The 19,955-nt window shown below is 46.4% G+C and overlaps 1 protein-coding gene across 4 annotated transcripts in view; it reads left to right on the top strand.

The window, feature by feature from the left end:
* Kif3c (kinesin family member 3C) overlaps positions 1-19,955 on the top strand; it is a 41,409-nt gene that overhangs the window by 8,529 nt on the left and 12,925 nt on the right. For all 4 annotated transcript variants that reach the window (XR_011372490.1, XR_011372488.1, XR_011372489.1 and 1 more), the window contains exons 2-3: positions 17,086-17,187; positions 18,572-18,694. Coding sequence is in view for 1 of the 4 variants with exons in the window: in XM_070025164.1 (XP_069881265.1) it covers positions 17,086-17,187; positions 18,572-18,694 (225 nt within the window). In the remaining 3 variants the exon portion in view is untranslated. The remainder of the gene's footprint in view (positions 1-17,085; positions 17,188-18,571; positions 18,695-19,955) is intronic.

The raw sequence follows: 19,955 nt of genomic DNA, 5'->3' as shown, positions 1-19,955 counted from the left end.
GGGGTTACTGTTCCATAAGTCAAGTAATGAGTACAATTATTTTTGGACATTGCCACCCCTTCTTGAGCTTTCCCCAGTTAGAATGGAGCCCAGGTTGGTCTGGAACTCATGATCTTCCTGCCTCATCCTCCTCACTGATTACTGGCATGTGTCACCATGACCACTTCTAAAATTTAATTGCTTAAAATAGCATGTTTTAGAGCAAAATCCCAAAACTGATTTGGTTCCAAACACAGGTTCCCAAGCAGATTTATGGGTGGGGTGATCAGGGAATTGTAATCATCCTCACCCCAATCCAGCTGAGTCCTCCACCAGCTGACCCTTAAGAGAGACCTAGAAAAAACATGCCCCATGCTCCAGGTTGAGTCTGGCATCTAGGTCAGAGCCATGGCCTCTCTCCTGTGTTCCTGGGGATGGAGAAGGTGTGGTCAGTTAACAGAATTGTCCTGAACTAGAAGCATTTTATAACATAAAAGATTTATCTGTGGAGCTCGGCAATGGTGGCTCACACCTAGAATTCTAGCTACTCAGGAGGCTGAGATTTTTTGTTGTTGTTGGTGGTGGTGGTAGTGGTTGTGGGGCCTCAACTCTGGCCCTGAGTGCTGTCTCTTAACTTCAGCTCAAGGCTAGCGTTCTACCACTTGACCCACAATGCCACTCCCGGCTTTTTCTGCTTATGTGGTACTGAGGAATCAAACCCAGAGCCTCATGCATGCAAAGCAAGCTCTCTACCACTGAGCCACCTTCTCAGCCCGGAGGCTGAGATTTTGATGTTAAAAGCCAGCTCAGGCAGGAAAGCCTGTGAGACTTCTATCTCCAATTAACCACCAGAAACCCAGAAGTGAAGTTGTCACTTAAAGTGGTAGAGCAGTGGTCTTGAGCAAAAGATCTCAGGGACAAGTGCCCAGGCCCTGAGTTCAAGCCCTGTGACGGACAAACAAACAAAATAAAATAAAAAAGAAGATTTATCTGTGGGTGGCATACACATCTGTATACCAAGCATTCAGGAGGCTGAGATGGAAGGATGGACTGTGAATGTGAAGCCATCCTCGAGTACAAAGTGAGACACTGTCTCAAAAAAAAAAAAAAACCCATATAGATATAGATACAGATATACCTATATCTGTTTATCTATCTATATATCTTCTTCTCTCTCTCTCTCTATATATATGTATATATATGCATATATATGTATATATATAAAACCAATGGTAAGTATTTAAGACTAATGTATTTCCATCTGGGATTCTGGGCTTTGGGTTGTGGTGGGGCTTGGCAGTCCCTTTTGCCTAGGGTTCAGTTTCTCATGCTGGGTGCTGGCTGGAGGAGACTGTTAGATTGCCCTTGGTCATTCCCAACCCCTAGATAGCATGGGATTGGATGAAGTGGCTGTAATAATGTTCTCATTGTGCTCTGAGGACCAGGAGCAAAGGCCTAGAGAGTTCAGATCAAGAGGAGCACTTTCCTCCTGCCTCTGCCCTGCCAGCCATGGCTCCTAGCCAGTCTGAAGCATGTCTTTTAGGGCTGCCCAACTGGGTGGCATGTCTGAGTGGATGAGAGGACCATCCCTCTCTGCTTAGATCTGGCTCTGTGGCTGTAGGGATTGTACAGGGCAGACACCTACGCTTTATAGGTTACATATACTTGGGTTTATCTAGGTTATTTTGTTTTTGTTTGTTTGTTGTAAGTCATGGAGCTTGAACGCCAGGCCTGCATTCTGTCACTGAGCATTTTTGCTCAAGGCTAGCACTCTACCACTTTGAGCCACAACCCCACTTCTAGTTTTCTGGTGGTTGAATGGAGATAAGAATCTCATGGGCTGGGAAGATGGCTCAGTGGTAGAGCGCTTGCCTTGCATGCATGAGGCCCTGGGTTCGATTCCTCAGCACCACATAAGCAAAATGAAAAAAGCCGGAAGTGGAGCTGTGACTCAAGTGGTAGAGCTCTAGCCTTGAGCTGAAGAGCTGAGGGACAGCGCCCAGGCCCAGAGTTCAGGCCCCACAACCGGACCCAAAAAAAAAAAAAAAAAGAATCTCATGGACTTTCCTTCCCACGCTGGCTTTGAACCATAGGCTTCTGAGCTCAGCCTCCTAGTAGCTAGGATCACAGGCATGAGCCACCAGCACCTGGCTTATTTAATCTTTATTCTTACTTATTTTTTGTCTATTCCTTCCATTTATCTTCAGGTGATTGGGATGGAACCCAGGGCTTCTTGTATACTAAGCACATGATTTACGTAGAGAGAGAGAGAGAGAGAGAGAGAGAGAGAGAGAGAGAGAGAGAGAGAGAGAGAGAGTGTGTGTGTGTGTGTGTGTTCGCGCGCGCCAGTCCTGGAGCTTGAACTCAAAGCCTGGATGCTGTCCCTGAGCTTTTTTGCTCAAAGCTAGAACTCTACCACTTAAGCCACAGCTCCACTTCTGGCTTTTTTGACAGGTAACTGGAGATAAAAGTCTCACAGACATTCCTGCCTTGACTGACCTCCACTTTTTATCCTCAGATCTCAGCCTCCTGGGTAGCTACGATTACAGAGGTGAACAACCAGCACCTGGCTTAGAATTTTTAATATCCTAAGAAATGCCTGGGTATTTACTCCTGGTCAGACTTTCCTTTCCTTTTTTTTCTTTTTGTGCCAGTATGAAGAGACATGCTCCAACTGGCTAGGAGCAGTGGCGGCAGGGCAGAGGCAGGAGGAAAGTGCTCCTCCTCTTGATCTGAACTCTCGTTTGTGCTTTGAACTCAGGGTCTTGCATTTGCTTGCTCAGCTAGTGCTCTAACACTTGAGCCATGACTCCAGCTTAGCTTTTTTGCTGCTTAACTAGAGATGGAGTCTTGTGGAGTTTTCTGCTTGGGCTGGCTTTGAACTACAGTCCTGTAGATCTCAACCTCTAGAAAAGCTAGGATTATAGGTGTGAGTCACTGGTATCTGGCCCAAATCTACTTTATAGTTGTCCTTTCCTCACAGATATATCCAACAAAAGATGACCAGGCCAAGGGCGAAGCGATTTCTATTGTACTGGAGAATAGGCTTCAAAGCTATTTCCTTTCATCTGGTAGACCAGCAAAAATATGTGGTGACAGTAGTCCTAACAATAATTGAGCACATTCATATATGTGTGTGTGTGTGTGTGTGTGTGTGTGTGTGTGTGTGTGTGTGTGTGTGTGTGTGTGTGTGTGTGTGTGTGTGTGTGTGTGTGTGTGTGTGTGTGTGTGCGTGCGTGCGTGTGCGTGTGCGTGTGCGCTGCTCCTAGGGCTTGAATTCACAGCCTGGGGGCTGTTTTTAGATTTGCCATTCAAAGCTGGCACTCTACCACTTGAGCCTCAGCTCCACTTCTGGCTCTTTGCTGGTTAATTGTAGATAAGTGTCTCATGGTCTTTCTTGCTCAGGCTGGCTTTGCACCATGATCCTCAGATCTCAGCCTCCTGAATAGCTTAGATGACAGGCATGAGCCGCCAGCACCTGGCTCATCTGTTCTTTACATGCATTGTTTTATTTAGTTCTCTCACCAGAAGAGGACTAAGTATAAAATAGCACTATATTACTTTTCAGTAAAGATTCTGAGTGAGGCACATTAAGAAATTAGTAATCTATGACATAGGCCAAGAATGTTTAAGGCCAAAATGACAAGCTTTTGTCTGCCTGACTCCATGAGACAATTTCCTCTCCATGCTGCAGCACCTGCTCTAGAAGAAAAATTTTCTGCCAGATCCCTGGCTAATAGGCCCCAGTGGGAACTCCCATCTCCTGAGATGCTTACGTCATCTCTGTCCTTCCGTCTGATGCAAGTCCCCAGCCTATGACCTCTGCCCAGAGCCATCCATTTATATAATCAACCAAGAACATAGGTCAGTCGATATCATTAACTTCATTTTTAAGTTTCTTAAATTTCTGAAGTGAATCACAAGAAGTTACTAGGGATCGTAATACAAAGGAGACATTATTTACTTTATATCTCCAAACCAAAAAAAAATTTTTGTCAGAGTTTGAACTCAGGACCTAGGACTTGCTAGGCAGGTGTTCTGTCACATGAGCTTCCTAGTCCTTCCTTATACTTTTATAAACTTATTTTATAATAAGCATGTGTTACTTTTTTATTTATCTTGTAGTCCTGGGCTTTGTGCACGCTAGGCAAGCACTCTACCACTGAGGTACATCTCCAGCCCTGTTTTGTTTTTTTTTTAAAGTAAGCCAAGCAATGGTTCAGGCCTATAACCCTAGCTACTCAGGAGACTGAGATCTGAGGATCATGGTTCAAAGCCTGGACAGGAGGGCTGGGAAGGTGGCTCAGTGGTAGAGCGCTTGCCTTGCATTCATGAGGCCCTGGGTTCCATTCCTCAGCACCACATAAGCAGAAAAAAAAAAGCCGGAAGTGGCGATGTGGCTCAAGTGGTAGAGTGCTAGACTTGAGCTGAAGAGCTGAGGGACAGCGCCCAGGCCCAGAGTTCAGACCCCACAACCGGACCCAAAGCCTGGGCAGGAAAGTTCATAAGATTCTTATCTCTAACTAACCACCAAAAAGCCAGCTGTGGAACTCTGTGGCTCAAGTGATAGAGTGCTAGACTTGAGCAAATAGTTCAAGGACAGTGCCCATGCCCTAGGTTCAAGCCCCAGGACCAGCATACACACACACAAACTGGAGGCACAAAAAAAATAATTTATTTTTTTCAGGTTTTATGGTTAAAAAGAGATTAATCCTAAGTACTCAAGCTTGTGCATGCCCACACAAAAAATAGAAAAAGAAGAAAAGCTGGGCACTGGTAGCTCACCTCTATAATCCTAGCTGCTTAAGAGGCCGAGATCTGAGGATCACAGTTAAAAGCCAGCCCAGGGCTGGGAATGTGGTTTAGTGGTAGAGTGCTTGCCTAGCATGCATGAAGCCCTGGGTTCGATTCTCAGTACCACATATACAGAAAAAGTTGGAAGTGGTGCTGTGGCTCAAGTGGTAGAGTGCTAGCCTTGAGCAAAAGAAGTTCAGGGACAGCGCCCAGGCCCTGAGGTCAAGCCCCAGGATTGCAAAAAAAAAAAAAAAAAAAAAAAGAAGAAAAGAGGGAGGGAAAAAAGAGAAAGGAAAGAAATATAAGGGAAAAGTATAAAGGAATTGTGTTACTACATGGCTGGGAGATATACTTAAAGGTAGTAAATAATGGAGAGAAATCCTGGGTTGATAATGTTATTCAGTTGTATTCAATTATTGGTTCCTGTGATTTTGGACAAGTCAGTCACTCCTTGCCCAGGGGCTGTAAGAAATGATCTGTACATGCTCTCTGCACCACTCACTAGTTCACCTCAGAAGAATCGTGTCAGGAGCCCAGGGTCAGACTCAGTTTGAATGGAGGGCAGTGAGGGGTGGAGGGAAATGACTAAGCCTTAACTTGGAAAGCCAAGTGCAACTTAGGACAACCCCTGGACCCTGTTCCTCCTCTGTCAGACATCCAGTTCTGGCTCTGTCATCTCAATTTGCATCCTCTAGAAAGCCACAAATAAGTGAAGCAGTCGTGGAGAGAGATGTAGGGCTCAGGTTGGGTGCTTAGGGTTTGCTTACTTTTCTTCCTACTTCTCAGAATTCCTACCTTGGCCAGCACAAAATTGGGACCTGAGCCCAATTCACCTCACTTCCATAGGTAGGATTTTTTGTAATTCCCCAATTGTTCTTGCTTCTGATGAGAGAATTCCTTGCACTTTAAACTTCAGTCATTTATATTGTCTTTTTAGCCATCCTAGGAGGAGACTCAGACACAATGTCCTGATTTATATCCCAGGGTAGAGAATCACTGAAAATAGCCCTATTCATCTGAAAATAGCCCTATTCATCCTCTCCCCTTCATCTTGGTTTTTCTTTCCATACTGCTGACTCCTCAACACCTACCATCAAAGAGCCACAAAAGGAGAAATAGGTCTAGCAAAGGAGTGGCTTCTTTAGGGGATGAAAACGGGGTCTGGTGAGCTGTTTCATTTTGCTCCTCGTGATGAGAGGTGAGCACACCCCAGTGAGTTCCTAAGTCAGCAGGAAGTGTACATTTGCTTGTACTTGATCATTTATAAAGCACTTTGCCAAGCTGGGTGCTGGTGGCTCACGCCTATCATCCTAGTTACTCAGGAGGCTGAGATCTGAGGATCTCAGTTCCAAGCTAGCCCAGGCAGGAAAGTTGGTAAGACTCTTATCTCCACTAAACTACCAAAAAAAAAAAAAAAAAAATAGCCTAAAGTAGAGCTGTGGCTCAAGTGGTAGAATGCTAGCCTGGAACAAAAGAAATTCAAGAATAGCACCCAGGCTTTAAGTTTAAGCCCCAAGAAAGGCATCAAATCTAAAAACAAAACAAAACAAACAAAAAGCCCAGCTGTAATGTTCTTGGCATTGTTGATGAAGCCCTTCCCTTCATTTAACTGTCTTTCAGGATATTCTCTCCTTGTTGCCATGAGTATTGCAGGTAATACAATATATTCATAAGAACATTAAAAAAAAAAAAACCAGCTGGGCACAGTGGCTCATACATGTAATCCTAGCTACTCAGGAGGCTGAGATCTGAGAATCATAGTTCAAAGCCAGCCTGGGCAGGAAAGTCTGTGTCTCTTATCTCCAGTTAACCACCAGAAAACCAGAAGTGGCACTGTTACTCAAGTGGTAGAGTTCAAGCCTTAAGCTGAAGAGCTCAGGGACAGGGCCCAGGCCCAGAATTCAAGCCCCATGACTGACAAAAAAAAAGCAAAAAACCCACTTTCCCATCCATGATCCAACTTACCCTTCTTCCCCAAAGCCTGAAAGGGAGTAGGTATCCTCCCCATGCTACAGAATGAGAAAGGACCCAGGAATGACTTAGGTAATAGTAAGGAGGGGTGGCCAAGGTGCTTTGGCACGTGTTCTTTATGTCATTTCACCATGGAACTTGCAGGGACTCCAGTGATCCTAACTACCTCTCCACAGGACATGGAGGATTCTAAGCATTCATCCCAGAGGACCCCTCAAAGTCTTACCCAGCAGAAGCAGCTTCTGAAACAGGAAGAAGCCTTTCAGCTGGAAGGAAGCAGTAGTGCCCTGAGCTTTCCCAGTGTTTCCTGACTTCGTAAAATACAAATCCCAAGTACTGCTGCTTTCCAGCATGCCTTCTTTAACTGAACCTCAAAGAAAGCCTAGAATGGAAAAAAAAAAAAAAAAAAAGGACACTGGAATTGGAGTTAGGAGGCTGATATTTAAATATTAGCCTGTTGTGGGCTGTGTGTGTGTGTGTGTGTGTGTGTGTGTGTGTGTGTGTGTGTGTGCGCGCGCGCGCATGCGTGTGAGTTTGTGTACCAGTCCTAGGGCTTGAGCTTTGGGCCTGCATGCTTTCCCTGGGCTTTTTTTGTTCAAGGCTAGTGCTGTACACTTGAACCACAGCTACACTTCCAGCTTTTTTGGTGTTTAATTAAGAGATAAGTGTCTCATGGACTTTCCTGCTTGGGCTGGTTTTGAACTGTGATCCTTAGACCTCAGCCTCCTGAGCAGCTAGGATTACAGGTGTGAGTCACTGGCCTGGCTAGACTGCTGTTTACTGGCTCTCCCACCTTGAGCTAATCACTTCACCTGTTTGAGCCTTGGTTTTCTTTTATGTTGAATGGAGATGAGTCGATCTTGTAAGGGTCTTGTGATAATTAAAATCATCTTGGGATGATTAACGTAGAAAGGACTTAACTATCTACATGCCAGTCAGCTTATACTTATAATCCTAAATACTCAGAAAGTGGAGATCTGGAAGATGGTGATTTGAGACTAGCCTAGATGAAAAAAATCTGCTAGACTCCATCTCTAAAATAACCAGCAAAATGCTGGACTAGAGCTGTGACTAAGTAGTAGAGTGCCAGCCAAGCAAGCAAAGCCAAGTAAGCACAAGGTACTGAATTCAAACCCAATATCACGCAGACACACACAAAAAGTTGCATAATCCAGTCACAGACCTATAACAAGTTGCATCTGAGACTCCTGTCTCAGATTAGCTGTCAATGGCAGGGCAGAACCGATTTGGCTTCTCAGTCTCTGGAGAGTCAGCTGATGGTCTGTCTTTTCCCTGAAGAGCTGGCAAGACCTGGCTGTCTTATTGTAGCTTTTCAGACCATCAACACCTAATGAGTTACTGCAGCTTCCTTTTTCCTACCTCTGGTTTCTTCTCCCCCTCCCTTTCTTTTTCCTCTCTCCCTTCTTCCTTCTCTTTCATTCTTTTTTCTGGGATTACAGGTATGCACCACCACACCCTGCTATCCCTCTAGTTTTGTACTCTAGTTTTGTACTCCTAATAGGGAATGGGAGAGCCTCTGAGAAGCCCCAGACTCTGTGGACACCACTGACATGGTTTGGGGCTGTTAATTTTACAGTAGACCTGCCTCTGATCACTAGAATCTGGGCATTGATCAAATTAAGAAGTGATTCGGAAAATGCATAGTCAGTATAAGAAAGATACATACAATGATTCTTTAATTAGGGGAATCCCAGACTTAGAGGACTCTATTTTGGGGGCTCAGATTCTTTAAGCATAAAGCGGAGTGGCGGGGGGGGGGCATTGATTCCTAGGGTGTCCTTGGCTGCCATGTGATTTGTATTTCTTAAGAGTCACACAGCAGCACCTGGAGCTGCTGGTACTGTCTTCTTTACACCCACAGCAGCCTCTGCTGGCCTTTTAGTCACACTGGACTCATTTAGAACCAGCAGGACCAAATGCAGTCCTGTCCACTGGCTCCACCCACCTATACTCTTTTGCTGTGACAGATTACAAAGGAAGCATTGATGGAGCAGCTGAGAGCTCCGGGGGACTTTTCCTGGGACCAAAACTCCATATTCTCAGGCCCTATGCCCTGTACACCTCAATCTGAATTGGGCTGAGGGATTGGAGGCATTGCCTTCCACCCTGCCCTGCAATGGGTGATAGTTATGGATAGAGACAAAGGAAGAGATCCCTTGTCCTGCCCTCCAAAAGTTAGGAAAATAAAAAGGGAAACATTAAAAAACCAGTTACAAAGCAAAGAAAGGAAGCCGATGCATGACATAGTTGAGCACGTAGGGTGAAATGGCACGGGGTTTTGACTGGGGAGGAGAGGCTGAGGCTTTGTATTTGGACGGAAGCCCCCACCATAGATTCCATGCCAGTCCCCTCTTCCAGCACAAGACTGGTCCTGTCCACCGGGCTTGGCTGAGAGTGTGGGTTTGGGTAAGTGGGCAAGACTTGGCAAGGAAGTGATCAGGCCAATTCAGTTGCCATTCAGTCCACGTCAGCGCTGGGGCCCAGCAGAACTGCCAGGGGCACTGGTGTCTGATAAAAGGTAGTCAGTCCTCGTGCAAGGGTTTTCTTCATGGAACTCAGGGTCAGTCAGCAGGAGAGGTCTCAAAGCAGAGTTCTGATCCATGGAGCAGACTATCAGGAGCCCATCCGGGAATGGTGTCATGGGATGGGCGTGAGGGCCTTCAGAGGAAATGAAGAATTCAGATCCCAGGTCTAAATGTTAGCTCAAATTCTATCTGATAATGTTTGGACAGGTTCAAGACCTCAAAGGCCTGGAGTGCCTATTTGTAGGGATCTGGAGAAAGTGAATTACGGAAGAACTCTTGGATTTGGGGTTTTTTGTTTATTTAGTTTGTTTTCTGTTTGTTTGTTTTCTTTTGGTTCTGGTCCTGGGGCTTGAACTGGCTCCTGGTGACTCAATTTTGAGTCTATAATTATAACAAAATTTAAAAATAAAGCCGGGTGCCGGTGGCTCACGCCTGTAATCCTAGCTACTCAGGAGACTGAGATCTGAGAAACGAGGTTCAAAGCCAGCCTGGGCAGGAAAGGCTGTGAGACTCTTATCTCCAATAAACCACTCAGAAAACCGGAAGTGGCGCTGTGGCTCAAGCACTAGAGCGCTAGCATTGAGCTGAATTGCTGAGGGACAATGCCCAGGCCCAGAGTTCAAGCCCCATTACCAACAACAACAACAACAAATAAACAAACAAAAGTGGCCCCACTATTCACTGTTGGCAGTAGGTTATAAACTACTCAAGGTAACTCTTCAAATTTCCTTCTAAAAATGTCATCTAGCCAAGCACTGGTGGCTCACGCTTCTAATCCTAGCTACTCAGGAAGCTGAGGATTGTGGTTCAAAGCCAGCTGGTGCAGAAAAGTCCATAAGACTTTTTTTTTTTTTTTTTTTTTTTTCAGTTGTGGGGCTTGAACTCTGGCCTGGGTAATGTCCCTTAGCTCTTCAGCTCTAGGCAAGTGCTCTACCACTTAAGCCACAGCGCCACTTCTGGTTTTCTAGTGGTTTATTGGAGATAAGAGTCTCACAGACTTTCCTGCCCAGGCTGGCTTTGAACTGTGATGCTTACATCTCAGCCTTCTGAGTAGCTAGGACTACAGGTGTGAGCCACCAGCACCTGGCCATCTGTAAGACTCTTATCACCACCAGAAAACTGGAAGTAGGGCTGTGGCTCAAAGTGGTAGAGCACTACTAGCCTTGAGCTAAAGAGCTCAGGGACAGCACTCAGGCCCAGAGTTCAAGCCCCATGACCAAAAAAAAAGCAAAAATTTCTATTTGAAAAATCCTAAAATTCTGGGGCTGGGAAGGTGGCTCAGTGGTAGAGTGCTTAACTCACATGCACGAGGCCCTGGGTTTGATTCCTCAGCACTACATAAGCAGAAAAAAAAATGCTGGAAGTAGCACTGTGGCTCAAGTGGTAGAGCGCTAACCCTTAGGTGAAGAGCTAAGGGACAGTGCCCAGGCCCAGAGTTCAAGACCCACGACCAACAACAACAAAAAAAAATCCTAAAATTCTAAGGTGTTTATACTATAAATAACCCAATGTAACTATTAAACCATCCTTTAAATTATAAAAGAAAAACCTTGAAATAGAGCGGGGTACAGCGGGCTCAGGTGTGTAATCCTACCTACCCAAGAGGCTAAGATCTGAGGATTGCAGTTCAAAGCCAACCCAGGCAGGGAAGTCCATGAAACTCTTATCTCTAACCACCAAAAAGCTGGAAGTGAAACTATGGCTCAAGTGGTAGAGTACTAGCCTTAAGCAAAAAAGCTGGGACAGGGCCTAGGCTCCAAATTCAAGGTGCCCCCTGACCAAAACTTGAAATACTGGGTAAAGTAGAGCTAGCAGGACAAGTTTTTTTTTTTTTTTCCCTGGTACTGGGACTTGAAATCAGAGCCTGGCACTTACTCTTTGGCTTGCTTCCTCAGCTGGCACTCTACCAATTAAGCCAGCCTCCAACTTGGCTTTTTGCTAGTTAACAGGAGATGGAGTCTCTTAGACTTTTCTGCCTAGGCTGGCTTCAAACCTCAATTCTTTCATCTCAGCCTCCTGAGAATTATAGGCATGAGCCACTGGCACTGGCTTAGCTTGTATTTTTAGCAGATCATCTATAGAGATGAAAAATTATGTGTTCATATGGGAAAATCTAGGGGTGAGGAACTAGGGCAAAGGGAAGGAAGCTGATTAGCCATCCCAGGGGAAGTGTCTCGTTTTGTTTCTGTGGTTATTTTGATATTTAGCTTTTTCTTTTTTCTTTCTGAAAGGAGAGAGACAATAAATTTAAGGGTATATCTTTTATAATCTCCTAATTAACCACTAACTAACCCAGGACTAACTTCTGAGATAACAAATTTGATCCATTTTTCTTTTACCTTCTATAAACAGTAAAATTTCCTTTTCTTTGTCCCCAAATCTATTACTCTAAAGACTGCAAGACGTAAGCTCTTCTATACATTAGCATTGATTGGAAAAGTCTAGACTTCCCTTCTCATTTTGGATTGCTATCATTTCCAGGCCTGTCCTTTTATCCTTTCTTTGTCTTTGCAGACTAAAGAGTCCTATTTTTTAGTCTCAGCCCTGGGAGGACCTTCGCTGCCCTTCTCTGCATCTCTTCTCTCCTTCGAGTCTCTGGAGAGGCTGTAGGGAATGAAATACATACAGTTATTCCAGATTCAGCTGCATCATGATTCTGTACAAGGGTATAATGGGTTTTGTTTTGCTTCCAAAAAGCCTTCACAATGGTTGCTGGCCAGCTGCTATTGGCTTTTTAGCTGTGGTAGCAGATTAAGCCAATGTCTTCTGGGATACTGAAGAATCACTCTCCTCTCCACTTTCCCCTTTCTTCTGGCTCCTGACTGCCCACAGCTATCATTTCATGAGCTAGGATCAATTTCCCCCAAATGGAAAACTGTAATGGAAACCCACCTGCTTTTTTTTTTCTTCTTCTTCTTCACCATCCAGAAGGATTGGGAGGGCATCTGTGAAGTTGGATGTTTGATCTGAACGCTCTTTCTAGAGCAATTTCTAATATAGATCAGTCCTGTCACCCAACACTTGAGCATTTTTCCATTTAGGGAAATGTCTGTTTATTTTTCTCTCTTTTCCCTAGTCCACTTCCGCTTTCAGTGGAAAGCATTTCCTTTCTCCATCTTTACTTCCTCTCACCCCAAAAATAACTTTGAATAACCTCTGCAGTGCAGCTTTGCCAAGAGCATTTTAAAAACAAATTCTATTTGTATCATCTTTGATTAAGTAGTTGTACAAAGGCCAGGAGCATTTTAACCTCCAAAGTTCTGGCCACTGGCTTCTCTGTGTACAGCAATAACCTATTTTATGTCAGCTTGAAAGAACTCTCAGAGGTGAGTCAGACATGATTTTGTCTTACTGGAAACATCTTGATTGTCCTTTATTTAATTATTTTATTTATTTATTTATTGCCAGTCCTGGGGCTTGAATCCAGGGCCTGGACACTGTCCCTGAGCTTCTTTTGCTCAAGGCTAGCACTCCATCACTTGAGCCACAGCCCCACTACCTGCTTTTTCTGTTTATGAGGTACTGAGAAATCAATCCCAGGGCTTCATGTGTGCCAGGCAAACACCCTACCACTAAGCCACACTCCCAGCCTGATTGTCCTTTAGCTGGTCCTGTTTCCTAAAGTACCTAGAGCACCTCTACTGTAATAGGAAGGACTTGGGCTTTAGAACCAAGCAGGGCTGGGTCTAGAGTCTACACTCAATTTCAGTGGTCATGATATGACTAGCTTTGGATGGTTACTTAAATGGTTGCTCACACCTGTAATCCTAGCTACTCAGGAGGCTGAGATCTGAGGGTCATGCTTCAAAACTATCCCAGGCAGAAAAGTCCATGAGACTCTTAGCTTCAACTAACCACCAGAAAATGGGAAATGGGGTTGTGGTTCAAAGAGGTAGAAGACTAGCCTTGAGCAAAAGAGCTCAGGGACAGTGCCCAGGGCCTGAGTTAAAGCCCTATGACCAATAACAACAAAAAAGTCTTATGTCCCTTCAAGCAGTCTTTCCCAAATGTGAACACACACAGAAGTCACCTGAGAATCTAGGTATACAACAGATTCAGATTCTCTAGATCTGGATGTTTTAAAAGCTTCTCTCTCAGGTAATTCTAATAGGTAGCCAAATTTGAGAAATATGTCTTTATTAGTGACAGTAAAAACTGTTAGTGTCACATAAAATGCTGAGAAAAAGCTGGGCACCAGTGGCTCATGCCTGTAATCCTAGCTACTCAGGATGCTGAGATCTGAGGATCACGGTTCAAAGCCAGCCTGGACAGGAAAGTCTGTGAGACTCTTATCTCAAATTAACCACCAGAAAACCAGAAGTGGCGCTGTGGCTCAAGTGGTAGAGCGCTTGCCTTGAGCTGAAGAGCTCAGGGCCAGCTCCCAGGCCCAAAGTTCAAGCCCCACGACCGACCTCTCCCCTTACCTCTCCCCCTCCCCTGCAAAAAAAAATGCTGAGAAAAACGCAAAGACTCAGGGCTGAAATGAATAAATATGCCCACATTTGGACGCCAAGCCAAGCATCAAACTTACCCAGTAAGTAAAGCAGACTTGAAATAGATAACAGGAAGAAAAGTTAGGATAGAGTTCAAAAGAAAGGACCTGAAGGGCTGGGAAGGTGGCTCAGTGGTAGAGCCCTTGCCTTGCATGCATGTAGCCCTGGGTTCAATTCCTCAGTACCACATAAATAGAAAAACCTGGAAGTGGCACTGTGGCTCAAGTGCTAGAGTGTTCGCCTTGAGCAAAAGAGCTGAGGGACAGCGCCCAGGCCCAGAGTTCAAGTCCCATGACTGACAAAAAGAAAAAAAGAAAGGACCTGGAACTCCTCTGCAACCACCCCCCCCAAAGACCCTCAGGATCCGTTCATCAAATACTGAGCACTTGCTTTGTGCCAAGCCCAAGGAAACTCTTGAGTATGAATGAGACATGATTCCTGCCTTGAAGGAGCATGTAGCATGACAGAAGGTAGATAGGTTATGGGAAATGGTAGGAATATATCTACGTACTGAGGAGAACCAAAAGAGCAGCTTTGAGGGAATCAGGGAAAATCTCTCAGCATGAACTTGCTGGATCTTGCAGGATAAGCAGCAGTTTTCCAGGTGGAAAGGAAGAGTCTGTGAGGGAGCTGCAGTTTTTTGGGGTGAAGCTGGCGTGCAGAACGTAGGTGAGGAGTGATCGGTCAGGAGGCTGGCAGGGAGGGAGGCGTACTGACACCCCATGGGGCCTGTAACTGCTATAAAGCTTGGATTCTCTCTGTGTGGAATTAAGGCCCACTGAAAATTTTGAAATCAGAGGGTCGTCTGTTCAAATTTGTGTTTTTGGAGGATCCTTAGGAGTCTTGTGGAAGATGGATGCAAGGGGAAATTGAGGCAGTGGGGAGCCCGTAGTCGTGGCCCAGTCAAGCTGTGAGAATTGCATTGAAAGCAGCAGGTATCAGTGAGGACAGAAAAGCTGGGAGTAGTCATCACCCCAAGATGCCAATCTGATGGCGTTTTGCATGGCAAAGATCAAGGCGTGGGTGAGTGGGATGCGGGGGAGTGAATAGGAGGTAAGGTAGATAAGTTGCCATGCATGTTAAATTTCAGGATTTACTTCCTCTCAAGGTTCTACAAGGGCCAAACCGTGAACAAGAAGGAGTCAAGCCGGGAACCAGTGGCTCATGCCTGTAATCCTAGCTACTGAGGATCATGGTTCAAAGCCAGCAGGAAAGTCCTGCAGGAGAAAGTCCATGAGACTTACCTCCAAGTAATCACCAGAAAACTGGAAGTGGCTCTATGATTCAAGTGGTAGAGCACTCACCTTGAGCTGGAGCTCAGGGACAGTGCCCAGGCCCAGAGTTCAAGCCCATGACCACCGCCACCACCAACAATAAAAAGGAGTCAGGATGAGTTGTCAGGTGATGGGTTGGTGGTGACACCATTAGCTTCTCGTTGGCCTTCCTTTCTTCCTGGCTTCCATGGCCAGGGGGAGGGGGACTGGTGTGCAGTTTTCACCACCCGCACTGGCCCAGCTTTGTTCAGTGTCCACTGGCACCGGCACCTCACCCATCCCGACCCTTAGCTTCTTGTTCTCGGAGTCTGGTGGTGTCCCCCTTCCTCTGAAAGCCAGGCAGGTCAGCCATTTCCACTGGTGGGGAAAGAAATGTCAGCGAGGGCGGGAAGGCAGCCAAATTCTTCTGGTGGCTCAAGGTGATGTCAACCTTCCTGGAAGCCTGTGATGAAATCAGAGAGCAGCTGTTGCCCTGGGGCACACCCTCTTGTTGACAATAGAGACAGTGCATTTTATGGAGTCACAATCCATGCAAATGAGTTAACTTCAGCTTCCAATTCCAGTAGCCCCTACAGAAGGCCTGTGGCCAGCACTCATCCAGACCTTTCTACAGCACAAGGCTCTTAGAGACTGGGGGGCAGGGTTCAAATCTCTCCTCTTTGTTACTTGGTAGCTGCCTGGCTCCAGGCTAGCTCTTCTCACTTTCTTCATTTGTTCAATGGGGAGAGGAGTAGTCCTCTCCCTTCTGGAAGACAGAGATAATGACAGTTGAGGACTTGGTTCATCACCTGACAGACAGTGCTCCGCTTGTTCACCAGCCATGGACTGAAGGTGGTTGTGTCCCAGTACTCCAGATGTAAGCACTGAGGGGAGTAGTAGTTCACCTATGGCCTCCAGCCTGGTAGGTAAAGCCTCAGTCTCGCAGACTGTCAACAAAGCTCATGCTGCCCCTGGAGCCCCATTGGGTTGCTACAGAATCTCTCTCTTGGGTTTTTCTTCTGATTTCTATGAAGGTCAAAGGTTAGACTCTTTCCTGCTGCCTATGAGGTGAGCTGTCCTCTTGACTTAGGGCTGGGCAGCTTAGTTTCTAACTTTTCTCTCCCTTTCCTGCACACCAGCTGGGACCTAGTTGTCAGGATTAAATCACCACCTACTCTCCTTAGAGACATGGAGAACCAGTCTTCCCTCTGTATCCAAAGCAAAGAAGTCAGGTGCTCTGTATTCCCAGAGGGGGGCGCTCTCTCTCTCTCTCTCTCTCTCTCTCTCTCTCTCTCTCTCTCTCTCTCTCTCTCTCTCTCTCTCTCTCTCCCCATCTCTCTCTCTCTCTGTCTCAGTCTGTCTGTCTGTCTTTCTTGTGCCAGTACTTGTGTCAGGTTTGCACTCAGAGCCTGGGCACTGTCCCTTAGCCTTTTTGCTCGATTGGCTTTGTATCGCTTGAATCACAACTCCACTTCTGGTTTTTCTCGTTTTTTCTTTCCTTTTTTTTCCTGGTTGGTCGTGAGGCCTGAACTCTGAGCCTGGGCACTGTCCCTCAGCTCTTCAAGGCTTGCTAGCACTCTACCACTTGAGCCACAGCACCACTTCTGGCTTTTTTCTGCTTATGTGGTGTTGAGGACTTGAACCCAGGGCCTCATGAATGCAAGGCAAGCACTCTACTCTAAGCCACCTTCCTAGCTCCCCCACTTCTGGTTTTGTTTTTTGTTTTTTGTTTTTTTGGTGCTTAACTAGAGATAGGAGCTCAGATTTTCCTCAGCATCCTGAGGAGCTAAGATTGCAGACATGAGACACCAGCATCCAGTGGGGCTCCTTCTCTTTGCTTTTCAAATGACCATGTCAACAATGGGAACCTTGTGCTTGGGGCTCCAGAGGCTGGAGGGGAAGATCCATTTTTATCAACGTCCTAGACAGCACCTGGGAACATCTGACATCACTCCACAAGGACCCAGAACAAAATCACTTAAGGTGGGGCTGTTGTGACTCATTACAAAAAGCCTACCTCTGAACCTCTCTGTGTGTCTGTGTTGCCAGGCTATGGAAAGTAAGCTGCTCATTGGCGGCAGGAACATCATGGATCACACCAATGAGCAGCAGAAGATGCTGGAACTGAAGAGGCAGGAGATCGCTGAGCAGGTAGGGCTGCCAGGCTTCAAGTCTCTTCTGGGGGAGGGAGTACATGGTCTCAAAGTCATGTGTAGGAAATGGACATGACCATAGCTATAAGCCATCATGGACTTGGAACCCTTGGCATTATAATGCCAAGAATCGAAGACATATGACTCTGGGTCGCATGGGTCTTCCAGCCTGGGATCCTCCCTCTGGCAGGGGCACAGCTAGCTGATGCATGGTGGCTGTTCATGTAGTCAGCCTCCTCAAGGATATGAGTTTATGGGCATCCATATGACTGTTTACTATCATCAAGAATAACAATTTGGGCTGAGAAGGTGGCTCAGTGGTAGAGCGCTTGCCTTGCATGCCTGAGGCCCTAGGTTCAATTCCTCAGCACCACATAAGCAAAAAGAAAAAAGCCGGAAGTGGCGCTGTGGCTCAAGTGGAAGAGTGCTAGCCTTGAGCTGAAGAGCCAAGGAATCCAGTGCCCAGGCCCAGAGTTCAAGCCCCACAACTGACAAATATAATCATAATAATAACAATAATTTGAGGCAGGCGCCTGTGGCTTACTCCAGTAATCCTAGCTACTCAGGAGGCTGAGATCTCAGGATCCTGGTTAGAAGCCAACGCCAGGCAGAAAAGTCCCTGTGAGACTCTTATCTCCAATTAACCATTCAAAAATGGTAAGTGGTGCTGTGGCCCAAGTGGTAGAGCACTAGCCTTGAGCACAAAGAGGCTCAGGGACAATACCCAGGCTCTGAGTTCAAGCCCTGCAACTGACCCCCCCCCCAAAAAAAAAGAAAATTTGTAGGTTACCAGTTACATTTTTTTTTTGCCAGTCCTGAGCCCCAAACGCAAGTGAGTCACTGGCTCCCAGCTCTAGTTAACTTTTTGACACTATATAGGGAAATAGGAGGCAACCAGCCTATGGGGGTAATACCCCAGCTGTTAGGACTGTAGGGTTTCCATCCACACGAACAGTGCCTGGCAAAGGCATGGCCATAAGAGCTGAGTCAAGGGGCTGGGAAGGTGGTTCAGTGGTAGAGTGTTTGCCTTGCAGGCATGAGGCCCTGGATTCAATTCCTCAGCCCCACATAAGCAGAAAAAGCCAGAGGTGGTGCTGTGGTAGAGCGCTAGCCTTGAGCTGAAGAGCTTAGGGACAGCACCCAAGCCCAGAGTTCAAGCCCCATGACTGACAAAAAAAAAAAAAAAAAAAGAAGATGCATTACTTTCTATGGGGTGGGAGCAATGGATATGGGCCTTGGGGTGTGTCCACTTTTCCTTTATGGCACCCACAGCATTGGGAAGGCAGGAGCCAGAACAGGCAGAATGAGTCATCCCTGGAGTTCCCTTGGCTCTCTCAGTATGTTCTGTTCCATTGACATCCCCTCGTCTTGCCTTGGCCTAGAAACGCCGTGAGAGGGAAATGCAGCAGGAGATGATGCTCAGAGATGAGGAGACCATGGAGCTCCGGGGTACCTACACATCCCTGCAGCAGGAGGTGGAGGTCAAAACCAAGAAACTCAAGAAGGTGAGAGATGCTGCGACATGGTGGCCCTGAGAGCCTCTCTCTAGACAGTCAACTGCCCAAAGGATGTGTATTTCAAGGACCCATCCCCACTTTTTGTTGTTGTTGTTGTTGATCATGGAGCTTGAACTCAGGGCCTGGGCGCTGTCCCTAAGCTTTTTTGCTCAAGACTAGCGCTCTATCACTTTGAACCACAGCATCACTTCCAGTGTTTGAGTAATTAATTGGAGATAAGAGTCTCAAAAGGACTTTTCTGCTGGAGCTGGCTTTGAATGGTGATCCTCAGATCTCAGCCTCCTGAGTAGCGAGGATTACAGGCATGAGCCATTGATGTTCAGCGTCCATCCCCATTTTCCATACACTGCTCAAGTCCTGAGCTCTATTTCCTGGGCTAGACATTGCAGAGCAGTGGAAAGGCATGGGTCTGTGGCAGGATGGAAGGGCTTTTCCCTTAGAGTGGGAGTCTCATGGGCTGAAGTCACTTCCAGTCATTTCCAGTCTGTCATTGTCATGTGCCATCCTCCTCCTCAGTGACTTCTTCCTTTGACTGTCACAAATGACTCACAGTTTTAGTAGCTGGGTTTGGAGAAGGCCCAGGGATTGTGCTGAGGCCTGAGAAGGAGACTCGTGCCTGGGGAAATCCAGGAAGGGAACACAGCCCCTCCGTACAGTGTCCCCAGTCCATGGGATGAGGGTCTAGGACATGAAACAGCAAGTTCCAGCTGGGATTCCGGTAAGAACATAGAGAAGCCCCAGGCTTGCAATGTGGCTGCAGAGCTGGCCAGGCCTAGGCCCAGATACCATGGCAGTTCCCAGGACACTGCTCACTAGATTAGAAGTAGAACCGGAAGGTTAGTGTTGACCTCCACACCCCTCACTTCTGGGAGCTCCTGGAGAAGCAACAGTGGGATAAGTCACCTACTTCTCAATTTGTTCCATCAGTAACCCAGATGCCAGCCTGGGATCTCCAAATGCCACCTGAATCCTAATTTTTTTCTGTTGATTAGTTGTAGGCTCTTTTAGTTAGTCTATGACTTGATTTCCTTGTCTATAAAGAGTAGGTGTTGGGTGGGGCACCAATGGCTCACACTTGTAATCCTAATTTCTTAGAAGGCTGACATCTGAGGATTACAGTTTGAAGCCATCCTAGGCAGGAAAGTCTGTGAGACTCTTATTTCCCATTATCCAGAAAAAGGTTGAACTGGAGGTGTGACTCAAGTGGTAAAGGGCCAGCCTTGAGCAGAAAAGCCTTTGAGCTCAAGCC

The sequence above is a fragment of the Dipodomys merriami genome, unplaced genomic scaffold (assembly GCF_024711535.1).
Source record: "Dipodomys merriami isolate MVZ:Mamm:240054 unplaced genomic scaffold, mDipMer1.0.p SCAF_17, whole genome shotgun sequence".
Taxonomy (NCBI): Eukaryota; Metazoa; Chordata; class Mammalia; order Rodentia; family Heteromyidae; genus Dipodomys; species Dipodomys merriami.
This window is presented reverse-complemented; position numbering and strand designations above follow the sequence as displayed.